Source organism: Odocoileus virginianus, chromosome 11, assembly GCF_023699985.2.
Source record: "Odocoileus virginianus isolate 20LAN1187 ecotype Illinois chromosome 11, Ovbor_1.2, whole genome shotgun sequence".
NCBI lineage: Eukaryota > Metazoa > Chordata > Mammalia > Artiodactyla > Cervidae > Odocoileus > Odocoileus virginianus.
Window position 1 is genome coordinate 27713646 of NC_069684.1, and position 26255 is coordinate 27739900.

The 26255-nt window shown below is 51.2% G+C and overlaps 1 protein-coding gene across 1 annotated transcript; it reads left to right on the forward strand.

The window, feature by feature from the left end:
* Positions 1 to 976: 976 nt before the first annotated feature.
* Positions 977 to 25415, forward strand: FBLIM1 (filamin binding LIM protein 1). The gene is made up of 9 exons (XM_020873836.2): positions 977 to 1057; positions 4957 to 5012; positions 5417 to 5686; positions 10737 to 10927; positions 11754 to 11871; positions 13384 to 13553; positions 16639 to 16817; positions 19069 to 19186; positions 23939 to 25415. Exons 3-9 carry the CDS (start codon positions 5437 to 5439, stop codon positions 24050 to 24052), a joined length of 1140 nt encoding a protein of 379 aa, XP_020729495.2. The 5' UTR covers positions 977 to 1057; positions 4957 to 5012; positions 5417 to 5436; the 3' UTR covers positions 24053 to 25415.
* Positions 25416 to 26255: the final 840 nt, after the last annotated feature.

Consider the following 26255-nt stretch of genomic DNA (forward strand, 5'->3'; position numbering starts at 1 on the left):
ACGAGCACAGGACAGGATGTTCAGCACCCCCACCCAGCCCCCAGAAGCATGATGCCCCCAAGAACAGCCCCAAAGCGCTCCGGCCAGCAGCATGACTGCAGCTTTGGGCCCACAGAGGAGAGCCAGACCCTGCCTGGCCTCCCTGCAGATGGCGCGGAGTCCAGCACTGCTCTGGCCTCTGCCACTGTGGCTTTAATCAAAAGAACAATCTGTTTGCCTCTGAATCAGACCCAGATTCCTTTTCCCAGCAACGTTCCCTGGGCCTCCAGGGACTCAGGCGGCCCATCCAGGCTCCATCTCCTGCCCCAGAGCCCAGGCTGGGCTTCTCCCTCCCCATTCCACGTTTGGGGGCTGGGGGAGCAGGAGGTGGGAGAGGTGGCGGGGTCGGATACTGGACCCAGCGTGGCAAACCGGGTGACCTGACTGCCAGCGAGGCCCTGTCTACCAGGCCTCCCAGAGAACCCTGTGCCCCCAGGACTCTGGGACCCACGTGCAGAAGGCGTTAGGGTCCAGACAGGTCATTAGCCCCATTTTAGAGGCGAAGAAACTGAGGCTCAAGAAGGTGGCCTGACTGCCAAGTGTCACAAGATTAGTGAATGTCCAGGGAATCCAGGTCCCACCTGACCCTTAAGACCTTGGGAGATCCCAGGCCAAACTGGTAGGGCCACCACCCCAGGTGACCTCGGGGAGGGGGGTGGGGGAGGACCACTCTGGGTTCACAAAGGACGAGGAGAGTGGGCACCCAAGGAGGCCGCCCACCCTCCAGGCCTGGGCCAAGGGGAAGGGAGGAGGGGTCGAGGGAACAAAGGGAGCGGGGAGGGGGCGGCGCGGGGCGCGGCCCGTCAGGTGGGGGGGGCAGGTAGGGGCCGCTTCCGCCCGGCGGGAATCCCGGGCCCCCTCCCCCCAAGCTTCACCTTTTATGGTAAGGCGGCCTGGGCGGCGGGGCGGAGGGAGCCGAGGGGGCGGGGAGGGCGGAGGGGGCGGGAGGCGCCGCGCCGCTCCTGGCTCTGCTCGATCGGGTGACCGACCGGAGCCGCCGGGGGCGCGGGCGGCTCAGGTAAGCGGAGCGGGGTGGGGTGGGGTGGGGGTCCCGTCCTGCCGTCCGCGCCCCCGGCTACACACAGGTGACAGCGCGGGCAGCCCCTGGCAGGCGCGCAACCCCGCGCCCCGGCCCGGACCCCAGCTCCGGCGCTCCCAGGGGGGCCCGCGGGACAGGGGGCCGGGGGTGCGGGTCTCTGTTCCCCGAGCGGAGGGAGGGCAGGTCTGGAGGTAGCGCGGGTGTCCCTGCCCGGGAGCGGCACGCGGAGAGAAGGGATGGAAGCAGGGCGGAAGCTCCCGCACAAAGAGGACAGCGTCCCGCACATGGATCGAATTAAAGTCCCCGGCGGAGCCCCACCGTGACCCGGCCAGCCGTCCCGCCGGGGTGTTTGCGCGAGGGCGCCGGGTTTCCGAAGGTCCGGGAAGCTCTGGGCCCCTTTTCCCCAGCCGGGGTTAGGCGAGGGGCAGCAGGGGCCGCGGAACTGCCCCTCTCTGGGCCTCAGATCCTTGGGGGGGGGGGGGGGGGGCGGTGCTGGGAAGGGGTGTGACTGAGCTATCCCCAGGGTGTGTGCCTGGGGCACCCTGGCCTGAGTCCTCCTCCAGCCCAGATTCTGAGGACCCCGCCGAGAGGCTGGGCAGCGCCCAGATCCCTCTACTTCACACTGATGGAAGCCAAGTCCTGGTCTTCTCAGCGCTACCCCCCCAACCCCCAACCCCCCGCCCCGGGGTTCCGCCTCTCGCCTAAGGTACTGAATAACCATCCGGCTTTCTCTTGGCACCTACCCAGTACCAAGATCTTGAGCACCCCTCTTCTTTTATCCTCTCAGCCACCCTTTCAAAAAGACCTCATTATTTCCACTCTTTGAAATAACGGAGGCCCAGAGAGGTTCAGTGACCTCCTTAGAGTGGCCCAGCAGGAAGGAGGTGGGGTTGGAGATGAACTCAGCCCTGTGTACCTCCTCCACTTCCCTGGGGTGGGAGAGAGGGGGAGGCCCTTCTGTCCCAGGCTGCAAGGTCCCCTGCAGGGCCAGGGGAGGGGGCTCAGTTTCACTCCCACTGCCTGCAATTTAACTCCCAACCAAGCCTCGGCTGCTTTCTCGGAGTACTGAAGAGCACAGCTTAGAGGTGGTCCCAGAGGGTTTGGGAGGAGTAGGACCAGGGACAGAGAGCCTGCTGGGGGACTATCCCCATCCCTGGAGGCCCTCCGGGTCAGCCAGCCCTGCCCCTGCCCTGGGCTGCAGCCTAAAGCTGGGCTGGGTGGGTGGCTGGATCTCAGCCTCCTTCCTTCCTCTTAACAGGAAATGACTTTCCTTCCCTTTGTTTCCACTTTCTCCGCTTACCCAACTGGATCTCACATTGGTCCTCTGGGGGAGGAAGGGTGGCGGCCGAGGGTCCCCCGGGCTGGGTTGGCTGGGAGGCTGCCCGGCAGGGAGCTTTCTCACACACCCCCGCTCCAGGGTGACCTGGGGGGCATTGGGACCCGAGGGGAGCCTTGGCTCCCTTTCCTGCTCGGGTCTGACTGACAGGGCTTTGAAAATCCCTAGCTCGGCCCCTTCCCCTGGGGCCTGAAGTCCCAGTTGGAAGTGCTGGGAAGGGATAGGCCTGGGTTGGTTGGGGGGGTGGGGGTGGGGAGTGCTGCCCAGCTGTGAACATCTGGCTTCAGTGCTGGGATGTTCGTCCTGGACATTTTCTGAGAAGCCAGCAGATCTGATTTCCCGGAGGGCTGTGCTGGGGTAGAGTGGGGTTCAGGGCAGGATGGGAGGGAGGCAGAGAAGGCACCCTCCGCAGCCTCCGGGGATGAGCTGGCCGTCTGATAATTGGTCTGGATTGAGCCATTCTGTGTAAGAACAGGCCTGGAGATTTTGCCTCCCCACCTCCACCCACCCTGAATCATTCAGGGGAAAAAAATGTGACCTCTCAGGCCCAAGGATACCCCCTGGACTTCCAGGTTGGATCCTGCTCTGTTAGAATTCCAGGTCTCCAACCTCTTGCTTGGGGCCTCACGTGGCCTCATCTATACAGTGGGGGCAGGACTTCCCTGATGGTCCAGTGGCTGAAACTCCATCCTTTCAATGCAGGGGCCCCACAGTTCATGCCACACGCCGTGCGACACGCCGTGCAGGCTGCAACTAAGATTCACTGCGGACAAATAAATATTTTTAAAAATGAAATGGGGGCATAGCAATATGTGTTAAGAATTAAGTGTCTTTTTTAATGTATTGTTTTATAATTATTTTTATTATTATTTTGGCTGTGCTGTGCAGGAAGGGTGTGTGGGATTTGAGTCTTAACCACTGGACTGCCAGGGAAGTCCCAAGAATTATGTGACTTTGAATGCTCAGTAAGCACTGGCTGCAATGCCTGGCACAGGGCAAGCACTTTATCAGTGGGTGCCCTTGTTCTTGTATTTAAACCTTAGATGCACTCTGAAACTTGTTTGCAAAAATAGATACTTAAACTTGTAACAAAGTATGAAGCCTAAGAGGAGGCCAGCCAACAGAAGCATATGTACTTCCAAACATCACTTAAAAAACAAGAAACAAAAGAGAACTACTTTATAAGAACTTTAGAAGTTTTATTCCTATATTGCTTTCTTTTTCAGAACAGATATTTTATTATCAGAATAAGCTACACATTTTAATCAAAGATAAATCAATTTAAAGGGAATTTAGGAATGTATGTGATTACTATTCTCCATCAGTCTCCAGGAGTCCACAGCGGCTGGTGGAGGGAGGCCTTTGCGTGGCCATTCAGGCTCAGGTCATTAGAGTCCCTGTGGGCCAGCCTTTGGGGCTGAGTCAAGGTGGCCCATATGGAGAATAAGATAGAAAAAGGACAGTTCCTTCCCTGGGCACAAGCCCTGGGTGACCAGTAAGAACTCTGGAGCTGAGTGTGGACAACTTGCCCCACCCCATGACCCCACCTCATCCCTGGCCCCAGAGCCTACTCTTGGCAGGAACCACCTGAGAGAAGGAAAGTGCACTCTCCCTGGTCCGGATACTGCCCTGCTCGCAGATCCATGCTTTATGTCTCCTGTGAGCTGGACTTGGGTCATGCAAAGACCACAGATGCAGTTGAAAGCAAATGAGGTCACTTCTAGGGAGCGGGCAGACATGATGGTGAGCCAGTGTGGCCTGTGGTGGGCTGTCATTGCCCTGTGGAGTAGACAACTACCCTCAAGTAGGAAATCAGGGGAGGCTTCAGGGAGGAGGTGATGTTTGCATTGGGCTTCTAAGGAAAAACTGGAATTTACCCTGCACTGGGCAGGAAAGACAGATGGTAGGAACATGCCAGGAAAAGTAAGGGAGAAAGATGGTCCAGGAAGGGTGCGTGGTCCAAGGTGGTCAAAAATAGGTTGAGGCCAGGGGAATTTGGACTTTATTTTGAAGGTAGTAGGGAGCCATGGAAGCCTTTTGAGTAGAGAAGAAACAGATTAATGCTCCAGAAAGATCACTCCAGAGGCCGGATTGGAGATCCTTGAGGCACTCACCCCTTTGCCTGAACCAGGGCATGACTTTGGAGATGAGAGCAGGAGAGATTCTGGCCACAGGATTAAGAGTTGATTGGATGTGGAGCTGAGGGCTGAGCACGGGATGCTGGTTTGTGAGCTGGGTCGGGAGAGGGCAGCAGAGCCGGGTGGCCAAGAGCATGGGCTCCGGGTTCAGATCCCAAGTTCCCTGCTCCATGACCCTGAATGAATGACTTCCACTTCTTCCTCGGCTTCCTCATCTGTAAGACGGGGATGGTAACAGTGCTTCTCCCGCTGCAGCCGTGGGAGGTGTGTGAGTTAATGGGCGGAAAGTGCTTAGGGCAGGGCTGGCACAGGACAGGCCTTGGTAAATGGTGGCTCTGATGGTTGCCTCCTGGAATCCAGCACTGATGTTCTAACCGTTGATTCACCCTGTCTCCCTCCCACAGGGGAGCTGGCCTGGACGTTGCGGACCTCAGCCTTCCTAGGAAAATCCAGATCCCAGGTGAGGGAGGTAGTCTGGGGTGCGGCCCTGGGCTGGGCCTGGCAGTCAGTAGTGCCGAGGGTGGGGAGCTGGAGAGCGGCCCCTCCCTCATGCTCCTTGGAGGAGGGAAATTAATCATTGGTGCGGTGAGCAGGGCAGGGCTGCCCTTTGTTCCACCAGGTGTGCAGGTTGGGGGATGGGCTGTCAGGACTGCTGGGTCCCCCTCTGTGGCCAGGTCACCTGGTGGGCACCTGCCCTTCCCTGGGGGACATCTGCCACCCCTTGTGTGGCTGGGTGGGGTGCTGGCACCGTGGGTGGCTGCTCCTGTCTTGTTCGGAGAGGGAGGCTCCCTGCCCCGGGGGTGTCTGGTGTCCAGGTGGCGCGCCCTGAATGCTGGCCAAGCCTGAGGCCCACTCTGTCCTCAGCCCCACCAGAAGCTGAAACAATGGCCTCCAAGCCTGAGAAGAGGGTCGCCTCGTCTGTCTTTATCACCCTGGCGCCCCCACGTCGAGATGAGGCCGTGGTTGAGGAGGTGAGGCGAGCAGCTTGTGAGGCCCGGCCTGGCCGCCCCTGGGAATCTCCTGCCCCCACAAAGGCTCCCAAAGCTGGCTCAGTGGGAAAGCTCCATTCCTGGATGCCCCCTGGCAGGGCTGCAGCCCCAGGGCCAGCTGGTCCACCTCAGCTCTCCAATGGAGGTAAGAGGGTGAGACTGGGAGACTGTCTCAGAGGCAGCCCTGAAATGGGGAGGGAAGGGCAGGCTCTCAGGTCATTCATTGAGCACCTACTGCGTTCCAGGCTGACTCTGGAATCCACCTGACTGGGTTTGAATCCTGACTCCTCTGCTTGTTGGCTGTGTGATTTTGGCAGGCCACTTAACCTCTCTGTTCCTCGGTTTCTCAATCTGTAAAATAGAAATAATGATAGTAGCCACCTCAAAGGGTCCTTGTGAGGATTTAGATGAATTAACACATATGGAAAGTGTTGCTCCCAGGACCTGCCATGTAAAAAGTGCTGAATACCTACTGTTTATTATTTGGAGCCAGACACTGGGGATAAAACTTACATCCTAGTGGGGGAAACATAGTAAAAACAAAATATCATATCAGAAAGACACAAATACTATTTCAGAATTAAACACAGTAAAGAGTTGGGGAGGTGCAACTTTTTATGGGGTAAACAGGATGGCTTCTCCAAGAAGGTAACATCTCAGCTCAGTTAAGACTTAAAGGACACTGTGGAGCTAGAAGAGAAATGGGAACAGTTAGTGCAAAGGCCCTGAGGCAGGGATGAATTTGGTAAGTTGAAGGAACTGTCCTCTGTTGAGCTCTTCATCCACTTGCTGTGTGATCTTAGGCAAGCAGTTTCCTCCTTTAAACTTCAGTTTCTTCCTCTGGGGGATGGAAATTTGGTCATGTATGTGATGTGAATGGGCTTCCCTGGCGGCTCAGTGGTAAAGAATCTGCCTGCTAATGCAGGAGACAAGGGTTCGATCCCTGGTCCAGGAAGATCCCCTAGAGAAGGAAATGTCAACCTTACTCCACTATTCTTGCCTGGGAAATCCCATGGACAGAGGAGTCTGGCAGGCTACTGTCCATGGGATCACAAAGAGTTTGACAAGACTTAGCAACTGAACAATGAGCAAATGTTATGTGAAATATCAGCTATTGGAGAGTAGCAATGAAGGATGACGAGCTTGGGGCCTGAGGCAGCTGCTCATCTAAAGGGCACCAGTTGGAACAAGGAGGCAGTGAGATGCTTAATGTTGAAGTCCTCGGGTGCCTAGTCAGGTGTCCTGCTGTTCCAGAGCGAGGCTAAGGAAGCCTTGTGCATCCATCACCATGGAAACCACCTTGAGACCAGAAAGTGAAAAAGTGAAAGTGTTCTTTGCCGAGTCTTATCTGACTCTTTGCAACCCCATAAATGCCCACCAGGCTCCTCTACCCATGGAATTCTCCAGGCAAGAATACTAGAGTAGGTAGACATTCCCTTCTCCACGGGATCTTCCTGACCCAGGGTTCAAACCTGGATCTCCTGCATTGCAGGTGGATTCTTTACCATCTGGTCACCAGGGAATCCCCAGAGACCAAAAGGAAATGTCGGTTATAGGAAGCCAAACACAGGAGGGAGAAGGGACCACACATGAACACACATAAGTGTACTTGGATATTTGTATAACATGCTGCTTCATTATAATGCAGCCTCCTAAACTGATCTTTCCTTCCTAACCACGCATGCCAAGAACATCCTCCTGCTACTTCTTGTTTTTCTTTTTGGCCATCCCTCGCAGCTTGGGGCATCTTAGTTCCCAAACCAGGGATGGAATCAAAGACCTGGCAGTGAATGCCCTGAGTCCTAACCACTGGACCACCAGGGAAGTCTTATATAGAAGAACCTGGACCGTGATGACCAAAATTCACACCTCAGGACATTGATCCAATGAAAAAAAAAATATGTTCCTTCTGGGTAGGAGAGGGGGAGCCTAGTAAATAGAATTTAGATGCCAAAATGCCAAATCTTCTGGGATGTCTTCATGACTCTTTGGAATTATAGGCAGAAGATCCTGGGAGTGTGGTTGCAAAACCTGACCAGACCTTCCTCAGTTGGGGAATAGACTTACAGTGGCTAGTTAGCCATGTTGCTGGCTAACTTGGCAATCTTGGGGCTCAGCCCCGCTTGGAGTAAGAAGTTCTAGGTGAGCAGAGGTCATAAGTCTGACCACAAAACACAGAGGTGGGCTCTGGGGGCCTACCCTCTGCTTAAAGCCAACTCTACAGCAGGCCATCAACTCACACCTGACCTATGCTTGTCCCCGCAGGAATGAATGAAAGTCACTCAGTCGTGTCTGACTTTTTACCACCCCGTGGACTATACAATCCATGGAATTCTCCAGGCCAGAATATTGGAGTGGGTAGCCTTTCCCTTCTGCAGAGGATCTTCCCAACTCAGAAATCGAACCCAGGCCTCCTGCATTGCAGGCGGATTCTTTACCAGCTGAACCACAAGGGAAGCCCTGTCCCCTCAGGAACCCACCAGCATTTCTTGAACCCTTTCATCCTGGCAGAAGTCTCCCCTCTCCCTCTCTTGAATTCCTGCCCTAGCTGGGACCTGCCCACCCTTCACAGCCAAATGTCGAGAACCTCAGGCATTTGGGAGAGGCCTCAGTGCTTCTGCTGTCTCTCCGTGACCTGGTTCTTGACTCAGTCAGCTCACGTAGCACAGATTCTCACACTTTAGCAGCCTCAGCATCTCCTGGGGGCTTGTTCCAACCCAGCCAGCTGAGCCCCACCCTGGGCCTTCCTGATTCAGCAAGTCTGCAGTGGGGCCCAAGAATTTGCATTCCTTACATGTTTCCAGGTAATGCTGATGCTCTGGCCTGGGGACCACACTTAGAGAATGAATATCTCGTCAGCAGATGAGACTTGCAGATTAGTAGTTCTCAAAGTGTGGCCTTTGAACCTGCAGCATCGGCATCACCTGGGAAATGTAAATTTTAGTGTAAATTCAGTGTCATTTCAAAAATCTCAATTCCCAAAGCTTACTCCAAACCTGCTGAATCTGAAACGCTGGGGTGGGGCCCAGCCTTTGGCTTTTGGAAAAGCCTCTGGGTGATTCTGGGGCTGACCCAGAGGTCTAGAACAAGCTTTCCATCTGTGTAGCCCTTGAGAGAACAGAGAGGGCTTATCTTTGTCGAATGGGTGGGAAACCTGAAGCCAGAGAGGTGCCTCAGCGAACATGCAGGAAATGGGACCAGAGCCCAGGCCTTCAGGCAGCCGGGTTTCAAACCCTTTCTGCCTGCTTTCCCTAGGTGTTTAGGGTGGTCTGACCTCGCTGGAGCCTGGCCGACCTCGTGTCCCCATGATAGGAGGTGGGCAGAGTGCCTCCATGCTCTTTGTCCCAGGGCACTGTTAATAGCACTCACCCTGAGTGTGGCAGTGGACACAGTCCTGCACTGTGGTTTCTCTCCTGACCCCTCCAGGTGGAGTTCCAGAAGGAGTCCTAGGGAGCTGGGCAGCCCCTTGTCAGGACAACCTGGAGGGGTGGAGGTTACACTATTATGAGTGTAAGAGTCAGATACAATTTAGTAATTAAACAACAAGGAAAACAGTACAAGGAGCCGTGTATACCCCACATGTGGTTTCAGCAGTTACTGAGATCTGGCCACGTTTGTTTCATCTGTTCCTTTTTTTTTCTCTTGTGAAGTATTTAAAGGAAATGCCAATAATCAAGTCATTTCAGCCCCACATTCTTACATATGGTAAGAATGGTTGTTTTCTTATATAACCTCAAGCCCAAGCAACACATAACAAAATCAACAGGAATGCCTTAGGATTATCTAATAGTCTGTCCATAATTGACATGCTTTAGCTTTCCCTTGTCTGCAAAATGAGGGGAATTAAATGAGATGATTAATCCTTTGAATCAGAACCCAAGTGAGGTCCATAGCTGTGCTGGCCAATAAAATATCATGCAAGTCACAAATGTAAACCTCTTATGTAATTGAAATTTTTCTAGTATCCATGCTGAAGAAAGTAAAAAATGTTACTTTTATCAATGAGATATTTTACATTCTTTTTTTTTAGTACTAAACACATCTCAGTAGCCACATTGGATGGCTGGTGGCTTCTGCACTGGACAGCACAGATCTATACATTATATAAATCTCTTAATTCTAGGGACATCCCCTCTCTTGATCTTTACATGCCTTTAATTTCCTACAGAAACAGTCCATTTCTGTAGAATGTCCTGTATGCTGACTGGTTCTTTTGAGTCCCTGTGTGGTCTCATCCAACTTGTCCCTCTGTTCCCCCTCACATTTTTTGTGGCCACATCATGAGGCATGCAGGATCTTAGCTCCCCAAGCAGGGATTGAACCTGTGTCCCCTGCAGTGGAATCACGGAGCCCTAGCCACTGGTCTTCCAGGGGATTCCCTTGGGTTTTTTCTTTTTGGTAAGGACATTTCATCAGTGGCACCCATCCTTTCTGATAGGTAACACAAATCAGAAGACCTCTGATGTCTGCTGGGGGTTATCGGTGGGTTCGAGTGGTGGTAGTGATAGTTGAGCAGCTTCTCTGGAAAGTTCCCTACTGACTGTCGTCCCCTTGATACTTTCAACACCTGACAGTCATTACCTGAGTCTGTTATGTAACTAGGCAGTGGTTCACAACCTTGAGTGGCATCAGCGTCACTTAGAGGGCTTCCTAAACACCCCATGACCAGGCGCTGCCCCAGAGCGTCTGATTCTGCAGCTCCACGGTGGGCTGAGAAGTTGTGTTTCTATCAAGGTCCCAGGTGATGCCACTGCTGCCAGTCCAGGAGTGACACCTTGAGAACCACCATCTTAGGAGCTGGTTTTGCTTACATTTGAACAAGGCCCTTCTTATGGGGTTTCCAGTGCTCCGGCATCCCGCTGGGGGAGGCTTGTTATGAAAGGCTTTGGCAGCCGCTGTTTTCTGAGCCTGGGCCACATGCTAAGCCCTTACCTGCATCGTTTTACTTAATCCTCATGAACCACCCTAAGAGATTGAGACCCATGTCCCAGTTGAGCAAACTGAGGCTCAGAGAGATGGTTTCTTGCTTAAGGACACCCAGCACGTCAGTGGTGGGGTCAGAGCTGGAACCCAGGTCTGCGTGACACTGGACCTGAGCCCTCAGCCACCATGCTGCCCGGCCTCCTGGGTAAGTGTCACCTCTTCTGTGCACCTGCGGAGACGCTGGCCAACCTGTTCGCTCCCTCTGGTTGCAGGGTGTTCGCTTCCTCCTCCGCCCCTGGATGTTGACGATGCACTTCCAGACCTGGACCTCCTCCCACCTCCGCCTCCGCCCCCTCCAGCGGACCTGCCCCCTCCTGACGAAGAGCCCCCCTCCGCGATGGGGGCGTCACTCATTTCAGACTTAGAGCAGTTGCACCTGCCCCCTCCCCCACCCCCACCACAGGTACTGCCAACCCCCGGTACCTGATGGAGCTCCACAGGTCAAAGGAGGGAGGGGTGGGGGCTTTCAAGATTTTAAGCCTGGAGGTTGTTAGGTCCCTTCTCCGACACAGTCCGTCTTCAAAGCTCTTTCAGGCTGGTAAAAGTTGGATGTGTTTTTCAAGATCCCTGGAGAAGGGATGCCACACCCTTTCCACTTCAGTACCTCCATTAGCTCTGAGGAGGACATTCCCCTGCATCTAATCTAAATCCTTCATCTGCAGAGGAAACCCATCTCTAACCCTCTGCCCTTGACGGGGCATTGTAGACATAGGAGGGTTCCAGGCTGAGGGAAACTATGACTCCAGGAAGGTTCCTTAGAAGCCGAAGGAAGTAGCATTGACTGGATGAAGGAACCCAGGCATAAACATGCCTCTGTACCAGGGGGCTCATGGGGGGGCTTTCCTGGTGGCTCAGCAGTGAAGAATCTGCCTGCCAGTGCGGGAGATCCTTGGTCCAGGAGGGTTCCACATGCCACGGGGCAGCTAAGCCCATGCACCTCAACTACTGAGCCTGTGCTCTGGAGCCTGGGAGCCACAGCTACTGGGGCCTCAGAGCCTGGGCTCTGCATCAGGAGGGGCTACCACAGTGAGAGGCCCGCTCACTGCAACTAGAGAGTAGCCCCCGCCCCCTACAACTAGAGAAAAGCCCAAACAGCAAGGACCAGGCACAGCTAAAAATAAAAACTTAAGGGGGGGGGGGGGGTGCTAATTGTGCCTGGCGCCACCAGATGAGGGGCAGAGCTGTGTGGTGTCCCTGTTGGATGACTCTTCTCCCCTCTGTCCCCACAGCCCCTGGTGGAGGGGCCTCCACTGCAGCCTCGGCCCAGTCATCTCAAGCCTGCAGAGGAGGAGCTGCCGCCCCCGCCAGAGGAGCCTGCCGGCTTCCCTGAGAGAGAGGCCTCCACAGGTGTGACCCAAAGGAGTCTGTGTGGCCCACTTGGGCCCTTGTGGGGCCAACATGGACTTGCGGGGGCAGCTGGGGGAACAGGGACCAGCTCACAGTGCAGTAATGGGCCTTATCATTGTGAGGCAATTTTATTTTTACTGCCTTAACCTTTTTTTCTTTTTAACTAAAATCCATTTAAATATTGATCTGCAAAACTTGCCATGATGGCAAAAATGCCTTGAATTTTTTTCACTATTTAAGTTTTTGAATACATAACACAGTTACATAGTACAAAATAAAAGCACAAGGAACTTCTCCGGTGGTCAGTGGCTAAGACTCTGCATTCCCAATGCAGGGAGCCCTGGTTCGATCTCTGGTCAGGGAACTTGATCCCACATGCCAGAACTAAGAGTTCGAAAGCTGCAACTAAAGATCTTACTTGCCGCATCTAAGACCCTGCATGGCCAAATAAATACAGAGACAAATTTTTTAAAAAATAAATAAAAATAAAAGGCACAGAAAGGCACATTCCAGATAGACAATCTGTTAATATCTTGTGCACATCCTTCAGAGGTATCTTATGCATATGCAAGCAGATACAAATATGTCCTTCCTCACAAATAGGAGCAAGCTCTGCACTGTTCTGCACTTTGCTTTCTTTTCTTCATTCAGTCTTAGAATTCATTCAACATCAGAACATAAGGAGTTTCCTTGTTCTTTTTCACAGCTGCATAGTATTCCTTAGCTGGGCCTAACTACATGCATTTAACTGGTTGCCTGTGGACAGGTGCTCAGGTGGTCATGCTGAGTGAATTGCCTTGCACCTGGTCATTTTGCCTGTGTGCAAGTTCATGAGATAAATTCCTAGAAGAGGAGGCACTGTAATATTTTTGCCAAGTTGTCCTTTTTGGTCATCCCTGTCTACACTCCCACCAATGGTGTCACGAGTGCCCTTCTGCTCACAGGTTCTCCAGCACCGTCTGTTACTCATTTAATAAATGGCTATTAAGTGCCTACCATGTACCAAGGCCTCCTCTGGTCCCAGGTTATAAAGTAATTCTTCTCTGGCTTCTTCCAGTGTTCTTACGGTTCCCGTTTTAACATTTGAATCTTTGCTACGTTTGGAATTAGCTGGGTGTAAGCTGTCACAATGGAGCTCTCTGTCTTGTGTTGATTTTTTTGCAGATGGCAACTCATTTGTCCTAACACTACCTGTCTGAATTTTAGTTTTGTTTTTTTTTTTTGGCCACACTGTGGCATGTGAGATCTTAGTTCCCCCACCAGGGATTGAACCTAAGCCCCCAGCATTTGAAGCACAGAGTCTTAACCACTGTACTGCCAGGGAAGCACCTTGATTTTAGCCTTTTAAAGCCCACCACCTTCCTTCTTAATGTCCCTCATGATCCTCCCCATGAGCTGAGGCTGTGCTTACAGCCTATAGGGGTTTGAGGCTCTCCAGATAGGTCCTGGGTGGTGACTGGGTACAACTCTCCCAGGCTGGTCAGATCACAGCCTGTGTTTCCTCTGCCCTAGACATCTGTGCCTTCTGCCACAAGACTGTGTCCCCCCGAGAGCTGGCCGTGGAGGCCATGAAGAGGCAGTACCACGCCCAGTGCTTCACGTGCCGTGTCTGCCGCCGCCAGCTGGCCGGGCAGAGCTTCTATCAGAAGGATGGGCGGCCCCTCTGTGAACCCTGCTACCAGGTAAGCCCGGGGCCCTTCCCTAGGTGCCAGCACTGAGCACCTCTTTTCCCACAACCATCTGGGGAGGTAGGCACTAGTGACCCATTTTACAGATGAGGAAGCTGAGGCTCGGAGAGGAACTCGGCCAAGGTGTGTGCATTTCCTATGGCTGCTGTAACAAATGACCACAAACCTGGTGGCCTCAAACGATACATACTTATTCTCTTATGATTCTGGAGGTCCAAGGTCCAAAATCAGTTTCACTGAGTTAGAATCAGTGTTTTCCTCCCTCCGGAGGCTTTAGGGGAGAATTCCTTTCTCACCTTTTCCTGCTTCCAAAAGCTGCATTTCTTGGCTCCTTTGTCCATCTTCAGAGTCAGCAGTGTGGCATCTTGCATCAGTTTCTTTTTTCTCTCTGTATCAGGTCTCCCTCCGCCTTCCTCTTTTAAAGATACTCGTGATGACATTTGGGGCCCATATGGATAACCAAGTTGATCTCCCCATCCCAAGATCCTTAGCTCAGTCACACCTGCAAAGTCTCTTCTTTTTGCTTTTAACTTTTTGTTTTGTATTAGAGTATAGTCGATTAACAATGTTGTGATAGTTTCAGGTGAACCGCAAAGGAACTCAGTCACACATGTTCACGTATCTGTTCTCCCCCAGACTCCCTGGCCATCCAGGCTGCCACATAAAAATTGAGCAGAGTTCCCTGTGCTGTACTTGTTTGTTATCCATCTTAAATATAGCAGGTGTGTACATGTCCATCCCAAACTCCCTTACTGTCCCTTTCCCCTGGGAACCTTAAGTTCATTCTCTAGGGACTTCCCTGGCAATCCATTTAATAAAAGCCTTAACAAGACTCCGAGCTTCCAATTCGGGGCATGGGTGTGATCCCTGGTTGGGGAACTAAGATCCCACATACTGTGTGGCAAGACCAGAAAAAAAGTTCATTCTCTAAGCCTATGAGCCTCCCCATCCCAAGAGCCTTAACTCAATCACACCTGCAAAGTCTGGTGGTGATGTTTTTTTTTTTTTTTTTGTCTGCGCTGCACCACATGGGAGTCCTGAGTCCTTACTACTGGACCACCAGGGAATTCCCTGCAAAGTCTCTCTTGCCATGCTAGGCAGTCACAGGCTCCAGGGCTTGGAACCTGGATACCTTTGGGGGCATCATTCAGCCTGTCACACTCTCACACTCTGGTCAGTGGTGGAGCTGGTCACCTGCCCCGGCCCCGGCCCTGGCTGGTTCTGGACCCTGTTTGTGGTCTTGCCACTCCCTCACCTAGAGCCACAAGGTTCCAGGGTGTGGTGTGATGGGGCATCTCTGGGTACCACGTGTAGTCTGGAAGCACTAGTTTGGATGCCAAGGTGCTGGAATTGCTAACTTTCCAGCGGTACGTGGTGGCATTTCTCCATGTGGTGTACAGACCTCCTGTATGCATCCCTGGGGGTGCAGTCAACCTCACCTTGTCCTCATAGATTGGTGGCACCTGGCAATCTGCATTTTTAACAAGTCTCTCCGGTGATCCTGATACACACTGAAGTCTGAAAACTACTGATGTGAAGGGTTAGAACATTTAGAGTCGGGACTGTTTAGAAAACTCAGAGTGATCTGATCCCAGGCATCGAGGAGCTATGGGAGGAGAGAGGAGCCAGGCTGTCCCACCCTGACCCTCTGACTCCCATCAGTGTGACTTCTCTGATGTCCTTATGCCCTTCCCCAGCGCGGAGCCAGGCAGGGGTGAAGTGGGGTGGGGGGGTGGAGAAGGGGTGAGGGTGCAGTTTTAGCTGAGAGCAGCCAGGAGGGCCTTCAGCAGCCAGTAGAGGGGGGAAGCAGGAAATGCTGCCCCCACCCGACACATCTGTCCAGAGGCAATCAGGTTACGATGAACAGGAGCACAGCGAGGAGGGGAAAAGACATGCAGGAGAGGTAGATGAGTCAGCGGGAGGCCCTCTGCTCTGCCTCAGTAATACCTACCCCTTTCTCTCTCCTTCTCTCTCTGTCATCCCGCCTCATTCCAGAAGGGACTTGAGGTAGCTTGTAAGAATGCACATATAGAGACCTCCCTGGTGGTTCACTGGCCAAGACTCCATGCTTCCAGTGCAGGAGGCCCAGGTTTGATCCCTGGTTGGGGAACTAGATCCCAGATGCTGCAACCAAGACCCAGCGCGGTCAAATAAATACTTTTTTAAAAATAGAGTGCACATGATACTGTAATCAATAATAAGGTTGAACACTTAAAACTTCGTTAAGAGGGTAGATTTCATATTAGATATTCTTACCACAATAACACACAAAAAATTTTAAGGATACATATAATACTATGAGAGGGCTTCCCAGGTGGCGCTAGTGGTAAAGTACCCACTTACCAATGCAGGAGACATAAGAAAGTTCTATCCCTGGATTAGGAAGATCCCCTGGAGAAGGGCATGGCAACCCACTCCAGTATTCTTGCCTAGAGAATCCCATGGCCAGAGGATCCTGGCGGGCTACAGTCCATAGGGTCACAAACGGTCAAACACAACTGAAGTGACTTGACGTGCACACATAATACCATGAGATATAAAATAAATTGATAAAACAGAGGAAATCAAGGTAGAAAGTGAGATGAGATCCAAGGAAAGTTAGTACTCCAAAAATATGTGAAGGATCGTTATACTCATTCCTAAAAGTGGAGCATGAAATCGGACTGAAACTTCCAAGTGGCCAAATGGAAAATGGTAAGTTTCAAGATTTATCATCCATAAGATAAAAAGCATGACAGTTCCTCTAGGAATGCCTTTTACTGATTCTGAAGCTTTAGAGAAATTTTTCCTGTGGACCCTCATGGACCCTGGCCTTGAGCATTTCCTAATCACAAAAGATGCAGTCATAGCTTCATGGCAGGATTTCTCACTGTAAACCAGGGATACAGGGCCAAACTTGATCCCCTTTAAGCAACGTGGAGGTTTAGGGGTAGTAGTTAGGGTTCCGATTGCATGAATGTGAGCACCTCTCCTGTACCTCTGCCTCCTGGGCCCCTGTGGGTAGCCGGTCCAGTGCCCCTGGTGGCTTGGAGGGGGCACACCCACGGGCTGGCTCTGAGGCGGTGGCCTTCTGTCCCAGGACACCCTGGAGAAGTGTGGCAAGTGTGGTGAGGTTGTCCGGGAACACATCATCCGGGCCCTGGGCCAGGCCTTCCACCCCTCCTGCTTCACGTGTGTGACCTGCGCCCGGTGCATCGGGGACGAGAGCTTTGCCCTGGACAGTCAGAATGAGGTGTACTGCCTGGACGACTTCTACAGGTACGAGAGGGGACCGCACATGGAGGGCTGTGTTGGGCTCGGGTGGGATGGAGTTGCTGAGCCTGAGTGCTGGAGGCTGGGTCAGAGCTATCCTGCCATCGCTGGGCCTGCAGAAACCACCACTGCCTGTTCCACATACCCTGTGTCTGAGTGACCACCTGCTTGCCGGTGACACTTTTTTTTTTTTAACTGGAGTACCATTGCTTTACAGTGTTCTGTTTCAGCTATACAACAATGTGAATCAGCTATATGTATACATACATCCCCTCCCTCTAGAGACTCCCTCGCACCACCCCATCCCACCCCTGAGGTCTCACAGAGCACCAAGCTGAGTTCTCTGTGCTAGACACTGGCTTCCCATCTAGCTATCTGTTTTACACATGATAGTGTATATATGTCAGTGTTACTCTTTCAATTCATCCCACCCTCTCCTCCCTCCACTGTCCACAGTTCCGTTCTCTACATCTGTGTCTCTATTCCTGCCCTGCAAACAGGTTCATCTGTACCATTTTTGTAGATTCCGTATATATGTGTTAATATACGATACTTGTTTTTCTCTTTTTGACTCACTTCACTCTGTGTGACAGGCTCTCGGTTCATCCGCATCACTACAGATGAACCACTTCTGTTGCTTTTTATGTAGCTAACTCTTTTTGAGCAACTCCACTTGGGTTAGGCCATTTAATCTCCAAACTGTTAGTATAGGCAGGCACTATTAAAGATTCTGTTTTAGCAATTGTGGCAACTGAGGCATGCAGTACATATGTACAGTAGGTTCCCTACATACGAACCTTCAAAGATGCGAACATGCATCTGATTCCAGCAAGGCCCCAGAAGCTGTGCCATCGTCAGGCATGAGTGAAACTGCAGCTTGCGCTCCGTCTCCTGTTGCTGACGATCCTTCAGCTCTACCATCCCCCACCTCTTCTCCCTCCTGCATTCAGTAACTCTTTTTATTTTATTTTTTTTGGTTTTGTTTTGTTTTTTATTCATAATTTTAAAACATCCCTTTACTCATTAAACATATTAGTATTAAAATCTTAAAATTTTTTTCTAGTGATTTTAAAGTATTTCAAACATATATGCCACTCCCACTTAAAACAAACTTCTCTGGCTTGTCCATAATGGATCCTACCATCTCCCTACAATCCCAGCCATGAGATTTTTCTACTGGGGCTTCAGCTGGTTTAAGAGAGGCAAAGACATGCAGGCATCAGGGCTTGCCTTGCTGCCCAAATCCTACTACACTGGGACTGCACAGTCAAGGCTGAGGGATAAGTATTTTAAATCCCAAGATGTAGAAGGTTAGCTCTATCTGCTTGATGGTTTGGTTGCTAAGTCATGTCCGACTCTTGCGATCCCATGAACTGTGGCCTGCCAGGCTCTTCTGTCCATGGGATTCTCCAGGCAAGACTATTGGAGTAGGGGTGCCATTTCCTTCTCCCATTCAGTAACTCTTTCCACTTGATGCCTCTTCACTTGATGCCAGCCCCTGTAGGCCAGCTGTTGTATGTACTACTATACTTTTCAATCATAAGATTAAAAAATGTTTTCCCTGTTTTGTGTGTTTGTTTTTAATGTACATATTTGTGTGAAAAGTATTACAAACCTATTATAATATTCTATAACCAACTGTGTTAGTTGGATAACTTTGTTGGACTTACGAACACACTCTCAGAACAGAAATCATTTGTATGTAGGGGACTCACTGTACCTAAGTCTCCCTGATGGTAAGTACGGAAGCTGTGATTCAAACCCCGTTGACCTGACTTCAGGGCCTTGCTGTCAATCCCCAGACCGCAGTGCCTCCCCTCATAGCTAGAACTCTATGGAGCAATGGTGACACATATGTCCGAGAAGCCTTGTCCATTACTGCCCAAGGGGAGAGACAGAAGCGCCTAGCAGAAAAGGAAAGAAGAAAAAGCAGTGATCTATGATACAAGACCAATGAAATGGGTTCACCCGAAACACACACATGAGATTTCTCTGCTTTCTCAAATTCCAGTGTTCCTCAGTCACTTCCTTCCCTTGGGCTAATTATACGCTGGGAAGCCGGGTCTAATTACCCAGGTCTCCATTTGCTCCTGCCAGGAAGAAGTAGGCATTTGTGGCTGTAGCTCCAGGTGTAGTCACATAGCAACGGATCCAAAATAGCTCTGGGAGGTGAACCAGAGCCAGCCCAGGTTCTGACAGCTAATTTCTGCGGTCGTGGGTGTGAACGCCTCCTGAGCTTGGGTTTCTTTCTCTCTAGGAAGTTCGCCCCAGTGTGCAGCATCTGTGAGAATCCCATCATCCCCCGAGATGGGAAGGATGCCTTCAAAATTGAGTGCATGGGAAGAAACTTCCATGAGAATTGCTACCGGTGTGAGGTGAGTGGAACAGTGCTGATTTAATTAGATGTAGCTGGTCCAGTCCAATCACCACATGAGCCCTGTTGAGAGCCTGCTGTGTGCCAGGCCCTGGGCTGAGACAAGTCCAGGTGAGGGCTCTGATCTCAAATTGCTCACCATCCAAGACTTCCCTGGCAGTCCCGTGGTTAAGATGCTGAGCTTCCAATGCAAGTGGTGTGGGTTCAATCCCTGGTTGGGGAACTAAGACCCCACTTGCTACATGGCGTGGCCAAAAAGAAGAAAATCATTAGCCCAAGCTGTCTAATAGCAGAGACAAATAAGAATGGAAATAACTACAAATCTAGTCTTTGAGTTAATGATAGAAACCAAACTCAACCTGCTTTCTACAAGAAAGGGGATCTTAACAGGAAGGTTCTTGGTGGTGATGTCATTGATGACATCAAATGACATAGGGCTTTCTGTCCGTCTCTTGGTTTATGCCTTTATGCAAGTGTTTGCTTCATTTTCTCTCGCTATGCCCTGGCATTCTCTGTGGGGCAGGAGATACACAGTTGGCTCAGGTTTACATCCTTCCAACTTAGAAACCCCATCCAGTGATCCCTTACAGTCCCAAGACCTCTGATTCACCCAACTTGGATCACATAGCCCATTCTGGATCAATCAGTGGCGGGGGCTGTTATTGATAATCTCTGGGGCCAGGGAGGCAGCACTGTATGAAACCATTGGGATTGATTGTGTCCAACTCTCTTCGAGTCCATGGACTGTTGCTCACCAGGCTCCATAGAATTTTCCAGGCAAGATTACAGAAGTAGGTAGGCATTTCCTCCTCCCAGGGGATCTTCCCAACCCAGGGATCAAACCCGCATCTCCTGTGTCTCCTGCATTGGCAGGAGGATTCTTCACCACTGAGCCAACTGGAAAGCCCCCCGAACTGCCAGGGAAGCCCTGAAACAACCACAGGAAGGACAAAAGGCATGCTGGGCAGACCCACACCACAGATGGCCTTTTAAGGTGCTACGAAAGAGCATGTATAAATCCGCTTTGGGGCAAGCAAGGCAGTAATTAAGTCAAGTGATCAAGATTGGTACAATCAAAGCCCTCTTACTTAATTTTATTTACTAGTTTATTTTTGTCTCTGCTGGGTCTTCCTGGCTGCACGGGTTTTCCTCTAGTTGTGGCCAGTGGGGCCTACTCTAATTGTGGTACATGGGCTTCTCCTTGCAGTGGCTTCTCCAGTTGGGTGTTCTAGGCTGTGTGCCTCAGTAGCTTCAGTTCCCCAGCTCTAGAGCACAGGCTCAGTAGTTGTGGCTTAGCTGCTCTGAGGCATGTGGGATCTTCCCAGATCAAAGCTTGAGCCCATGTCTCCTGCATTGGCAGGCGGATTCTCTACCCCTGAGCCACCAGGGAAACCCTCAAAGGCACTCGTAGAGGAGGCAGCACTTAACTTGGGTTTTGCAGGATGCGTAGAAGTTTGCCACGTAGTCCAAGGGGGGAAAAGAAGTCCAGAAAGAGGCAAGGAAGGGCCTGTGAAATCCTACTGTAGCACAAACGGCCTGAGGAATTGGAGGAAGTGGAAGTTCCTAGCTGTGTCTGGAGTGTAGGCTGCTGGATATAGAGTGAGGCCAGAAAGAAGGAAAGGGCTCCAGGTGCCAAGCTAAGGAGTCTGCCTCAGGCTCCATGCAGGGAGTGGGGAAGCTGGTACAGCGGTTCCAGCAAGAAATGCCTGGAGAGCCGCACAGACCTCACGCTCAGAAGGATCCTCTGTTTGCTTTGAAGCTCTGCTGCCATTTTTTTATAATTCTTCATCTTAAAATTCTGCATTTCTGAATAAGGGACTCTGCGTTTTCATTTTGCCCCAGACTCTGCCAATTATATAGTCAGTCCTGCAGGGCAGGCTCTAAGAATCCACCCTTATCTTTTCCTGTCTTCCTCATGTCACTGATGTTTTGGTGATGATGACAAAGGTATCACCTAAGTGGGGACTCCCAGAGCAAATCTCTCTCTCTTTTTTTTTAATTTTAATGGAAGTGTAGTTGATTTCTAGTGCTGTGTTAATTTCTGGTGTACAGCAAAGTGATTCAGTTATACATATGTATGTTCTTTTTCGTAGTCTTGCCTAGAAAATTCCATGGATGGAGGAGCCTGGTGGGCTACAGTCCATGGGGTCGCAAAGAGTCGGACACGACTGAGCGACTTCACTTTCAATTTTCACTTTCCATTATGGTTTATCACAGAATATTGAATATAGTTCTCTGTGCTGTACAATAGACCATGTTGATCCATCCTATATGTATTAGTTTGTAACAGAGCAAATCTCTTAATCAACCAGTGAGATTCCAAACATGTATTCACTCACATTTACGCAGAGGTCTGGAGCCAAGAAGCCATTTTCACTGAGAGTGACTGAGAGTTTAATCAAGAAGTTGACACACTGCTTCATAGTTATGTTGACGTGTTGGTTATAGTTCAAAGTTCGGCTGATAACACATCTTGAAAGAACAGTGGTGAAATTCAGATGCTGTTATTCCTGCCATAGCCCACATTAGGTCCAGTGGTGACTGGCATTTCTGTGGGCCTGGATGGTGAGCAAATAAACCCTCCCTGCTTCTCTTTGGTCAGCTTATTGGGAACATTGCCCAGGCTGCTTCTGTGAGTCAGAGTTTGAACTCTGGCAGCTGCATTTCAGAAAGTAAGGCTTCAACCGCAGTGGTCTGAGATGTGGATAGTGTTTCTCTAGGAAGGGAAGTGGGTTTCAAGGTGCCATCCACACTCTTCTCACCATTCCTGCCCTTTTTTTTTTGCTGCACTGTGCTGCCTATGATCTTAGTTCCTCGACCAGGGATCGAACCCACACCCCCTGCAGTGCAAGCTCAGTCTTAACCACTGGACTGCCAGGGCATTCCCCATTCCTGCCTATATTGTGGTCCATGTTATTTCTTAAAATTGCCAGAAGAGTAACAACGCTTTCATACTCAGTATTTTTCAATATAAAATGCTTTCATACACATCACCTTGAAAAGTGGAAGTGTTAGTTGTGTAGTCATGTCGACTCTTTGCGACATCATGGGCTGTAGCCCACCAGGCTTTTCTGTCCATGGAATTTTCCAGGCAAGAATACTGGAGGTGGTAGTCATTCTCTTCTCCAGGGGATCTTCCTAACCCAGGGATCTAATCCTGGTCTCCTGCATTGCAGCAGATTCTACCCCATCTGAGCCAGCAGAGAAGCCCCTTATTTAATCCTAATGATGAGCTTTTGATATGGGAGTTACTGTCTGCATTTAAGATGAGGAAACTGAGGATGAACAAAGTGGTTTTGCCCTGTGTTCTGGGCCGGGTCTGACAGCTTTCTGCCACCTGGCAGCTCCTTCTGAGGCTCTGTGACTTGGTCATAGTTGAGGTGTTTCTTCATTTGATTCTAATTTAGAAGAGGTCACATGGGCCCCTTTGGGACTTTAGGTTTGGCGCTTGGTGCTCTCAGAATGCCAAACAAGTGGCTGTTAGGAATAGCACAGATCCTGGCATTCAATAGCCCAGAGTCACCTTGAGAGACTCAAGGTGCAATTCCAAAGAGGAGACACACGAGGGCGCCCTCCCCAGCTGGCGGAGCTGGATCAGGATGGTTGTGACTCCTGAGTTGTCTCTAAGATCAGCCTTTCTGGTCTCATCTGTGTGGCTCAGAAGATCACCAGCCATGCCCTGAGTGGGTCTCTGGACGTTCATCATTCTTGTTATTTCCTGCATGTGCCCAAGTGAGGCCCAGGTGAGGTGTGCGGGCTTGTGGCAAAATGGTAAATTTAGCAAAGTCTGGGCCCTGATTTCCCAACCTCATTCTAAAATCTTCTGGGGATGGAGAAGGAAATGGCAACCCACTCCAGTGTTCTTGCCTGGAGAATCCCAGGGATGGGGTCGCACAGAGTCGGACACGACTGAAGTGACTTAGCAGTAGCAGTAGCAGTAAAGTCTACTACTGCTTTATTTAGAGGACAGGTGTAAGTGAGAGCAGGAGAAAGTGGGGTAGACACGCCTGTCCCTGCTTTCCTCATCCCATCTGGACCCTTCTTTGCCCTTGAATCTATTCCTCCCTTTCCACAGCAGTCTATTTATTAACTAGCAAGAGGGCAAATAAGGGATCTTCTAGGATTGATTTTGCTAATTTTCTTGAGGATACCGAGCACCATTTCACCATATTCTGTACCCTTATCTGACAGTCCCTCCCAGAACTGAGTTTTCTTTTCATCCAGGGTTCAGAAGGAAAAACAAAAAACAAATCATATCGTCACGCACCAATAAAAAGTAAGCTGTCCAGATGGAAATAAAATCTAATTAGGCAAATAAATAAATAAATAAATAAAATCTTTTGGGGGAAAAAAATTTTTTTAATAAAATAAAAAAAAATATTTTGGGGATCTAAAAGTTGGAAAGATGAAGGTTTGTGACAGTGTTGAAGCTGTGTTAACAGTGGAACAACAAAAAGACCCCTGGACTCTGAGCCTGAAAACCCGGTCTTATCCTAGCTCTGGAACCAGCTGTGACCTGGGGTGGACGCCAACCCTCACTGGACCTCAGGGAGGGCTTTTAAGGCCCTTCCAGCCCTTTCCACGATCCCTTAGGGGGCTTTTCCACCAAAGGGCCCCATCTTCTCCCAGTGTCCTGGATTCTCCTCTCAGGTGATTCAGTTAATCTCCATGGATGCTGGCAAGTCCCACCTGCTTGGGCTCCGCACTGCAGGGCTCAGGCCTGGGTCCATCCACATGTGTCTTGTTCCCGCAGGACTGCAGGGTCCTCCTGTCTGTGGAGCCCACGGACCAGGGCTGCTACCCGCTGAACAACCGTCTCTTCTGCAAGCCGTGCCACGTGAAGCGGAGTGCTGCGGGGTGCTGCTGAGGGGCACCCCCGGGCCAGGGGCTGCAGCTGCACACTAGCCCCGCTTGTCGGGGCCCGTCTCTAACCTGTGTCCCTTCCCGACCTGTTCTGGCATGCTTTCCTTCCAAGCCACACACAGGGACCAGCTTGCAGCTCCGCCCATCACTTCAGCCGCTGAGCCCCAGCCTCCTCCCAGCTCAGCGCACCCTTCAGACTCTCAGCGGTTCTGTCTCTCCTCTGGGCACCAGAAGGCTTTCATACTGTGAGCAGCATGCCCGGGTGTCCCACCTCCACTGCTCTGGCCCCTCTCGAGCACTGGCCTCGATCTCCATTTCCAGGGGTCAGTTGGGTGAGTCTCCAGTGGGCACCCTGTGTCCATAGCAATGATCCATGAGCTCTGAGGGTGCTGAGCTATTAGAGTACAACCCCAGAGTCCTTTAAAAAGCACTATTTTTAACATTTGAAGGTTAAATGATGAGAAATATACTTTGGATTTGGGGGGAAGGTGGGGAAATACCTTCCATTGTTCACAAATGTACAAGATAGTGACCCTCCTGGTGGCACGGCCTTCCCACCTTGGGGCCGTGTTGACATGGGGCTCAGGCCCAGGCATGAGCCTGCACGGCAGCGGCAGGAACAAAGGGTGACATGCTGACACCCAAGGGTGATGTCAGCAACTCCTCCACCTGCCTTCTGGCACCTCCTCCTGCGTGCAAAAGTGATTCTGCAGACACAGGTTAAGTGCCTGTTGTTTGCCAGGGAGCAGAGCACAGGAGCCCTTGGGTGTTCCTCCTGCAGCCTTGATGGGGGCTGTGCTCACACACACACACTCACTCTCACACACTCCTCCAGGACAGGAACGGGGTGTCCCCCAACCCCTGCCCGGGCCCTTCAGCCCAGGCTGCCCCGTGACCACTGCCCACTCAAGGCCACACCTCTAAGAGTCTTCCCTTTTAAGAAAAAAATCACTTGTTGCTTTGTAACTTCTAAGACACTTTGTAGGGCATGAACACATGAAGCAAAGGGTGCTTTCCTCCCTGGGGTCGTCTCAATGCACCACGTGCCCTTCGGAGGATTCTCGGAGCTCCGGGACCTGGAGGGTTTCTGTGTAGGGCCCCTTAGAGGCTTCAGACCGGAACAGAGCTTCCTGCCTGAAGCTTAGAGCAGCGAGTCCCAAACTCCAGGCATTCCCATAACCTCCACAATTTTTATCACATGAGGACCTCCTGTTCTCTCACTTCCTTAATATTTTCTTTAACTCAACATCCTTTTTCTTTTTACTCGCTTACCAATTTAGTCTAATGCTAACTAAGCAATATATCCACACAGTCACATGTTGATGTGCTAGTTATACATGAAAATAAATGCGTAACTATTCAAACTTTGTCTGTGTTCCAAATAAGATCTCACCTCATAAGTGCTGGCCTTTGCTTAGCAACATCAGAAAAATCTCAGGACGTCTGCTCTGTGTGCATGTGTGTGTGTATGTGCGCTCAGGTGTGTCTGACTCTGCAACCCCATGGACTGTAGTCCTCCAGGCATCTCTGTCTGGAATTTTCCAGGCAAGAATACTGGTGCAAGTTGCCATTTCCATCTCCAGGGGAATCTTCCTAACCCAGGCATCAAACCTGCATCTCTTGCATCTCCTGCATCAGCAGGCAAGTTCTCTACCAGCTGATACACCAGGGAAGTCCCCGGTGTGGCATGAATGTCCAGCAAGTACCTGTACCCCCTGTCTCAAACTGGGGCTCTTCTCAGCAGGTAAAGAGAGTCCTGTCCCTCCTGATGGCCAGCGATGCAGACTTACACCAGCCAGCACACAGCTGCGGCTGTTCTTGGACATGGCCACCGGCAGTGAAGCAGCGGCTGGGTGACCAGGTGGGGAAGCCCTCCAAGGCCACCGAATCCTTTAGCAGAGTCAGCACCACCCACCGGATGTGCCCCGCACATGGGCCACACTCCCCAGGAGCTTGCTCACCACCAGTTGGGCGTGGTGAGCGCAACTCCAGAGAGAAGCATGTGGGACATGCTCTCAGTAAACAAAGCTGGGTTTATTATGCTGGCTGCTGCAGGGTGGGGTGGGGGGGCTGCACTGTACGAGGACTAGCAGGGCATCTTAGCGTTAGGGGGCTTGTAGAACATGGCCAGGTATTGAGGGATTTGGGGAGACTTAAGAAAGCAGAGGTTTGCTCCGGATGTGTGCTGTCAGGAAGCGGCAGGTGTT

Bases quoted from the DNA above. Each gene is read 5' to 3' on its own strand.
- FBLIM1 (XM_020873836.2), top strand. From the start codon at position 5,437: ATGGCCTCCAAGCCTGAGAAGAGGGTCGCCTCGTCTGTCTTTATCACC. The intron at 11,872-13,383 runs GTGTGACCCAAA...CCTCTGCCCTAG, and splicing joins TGAGAGAGAGGCCTCCACAG to ACATCTGTGCCTTCTGCCAC. The intron at 13,554-16,638 runs GTAAGCCCGGGG...CTTCTGTCCCAG, and splicing joins TCTGTGAACCCTGCTACCAG to GACACCCTGGAGAAGTGTGG.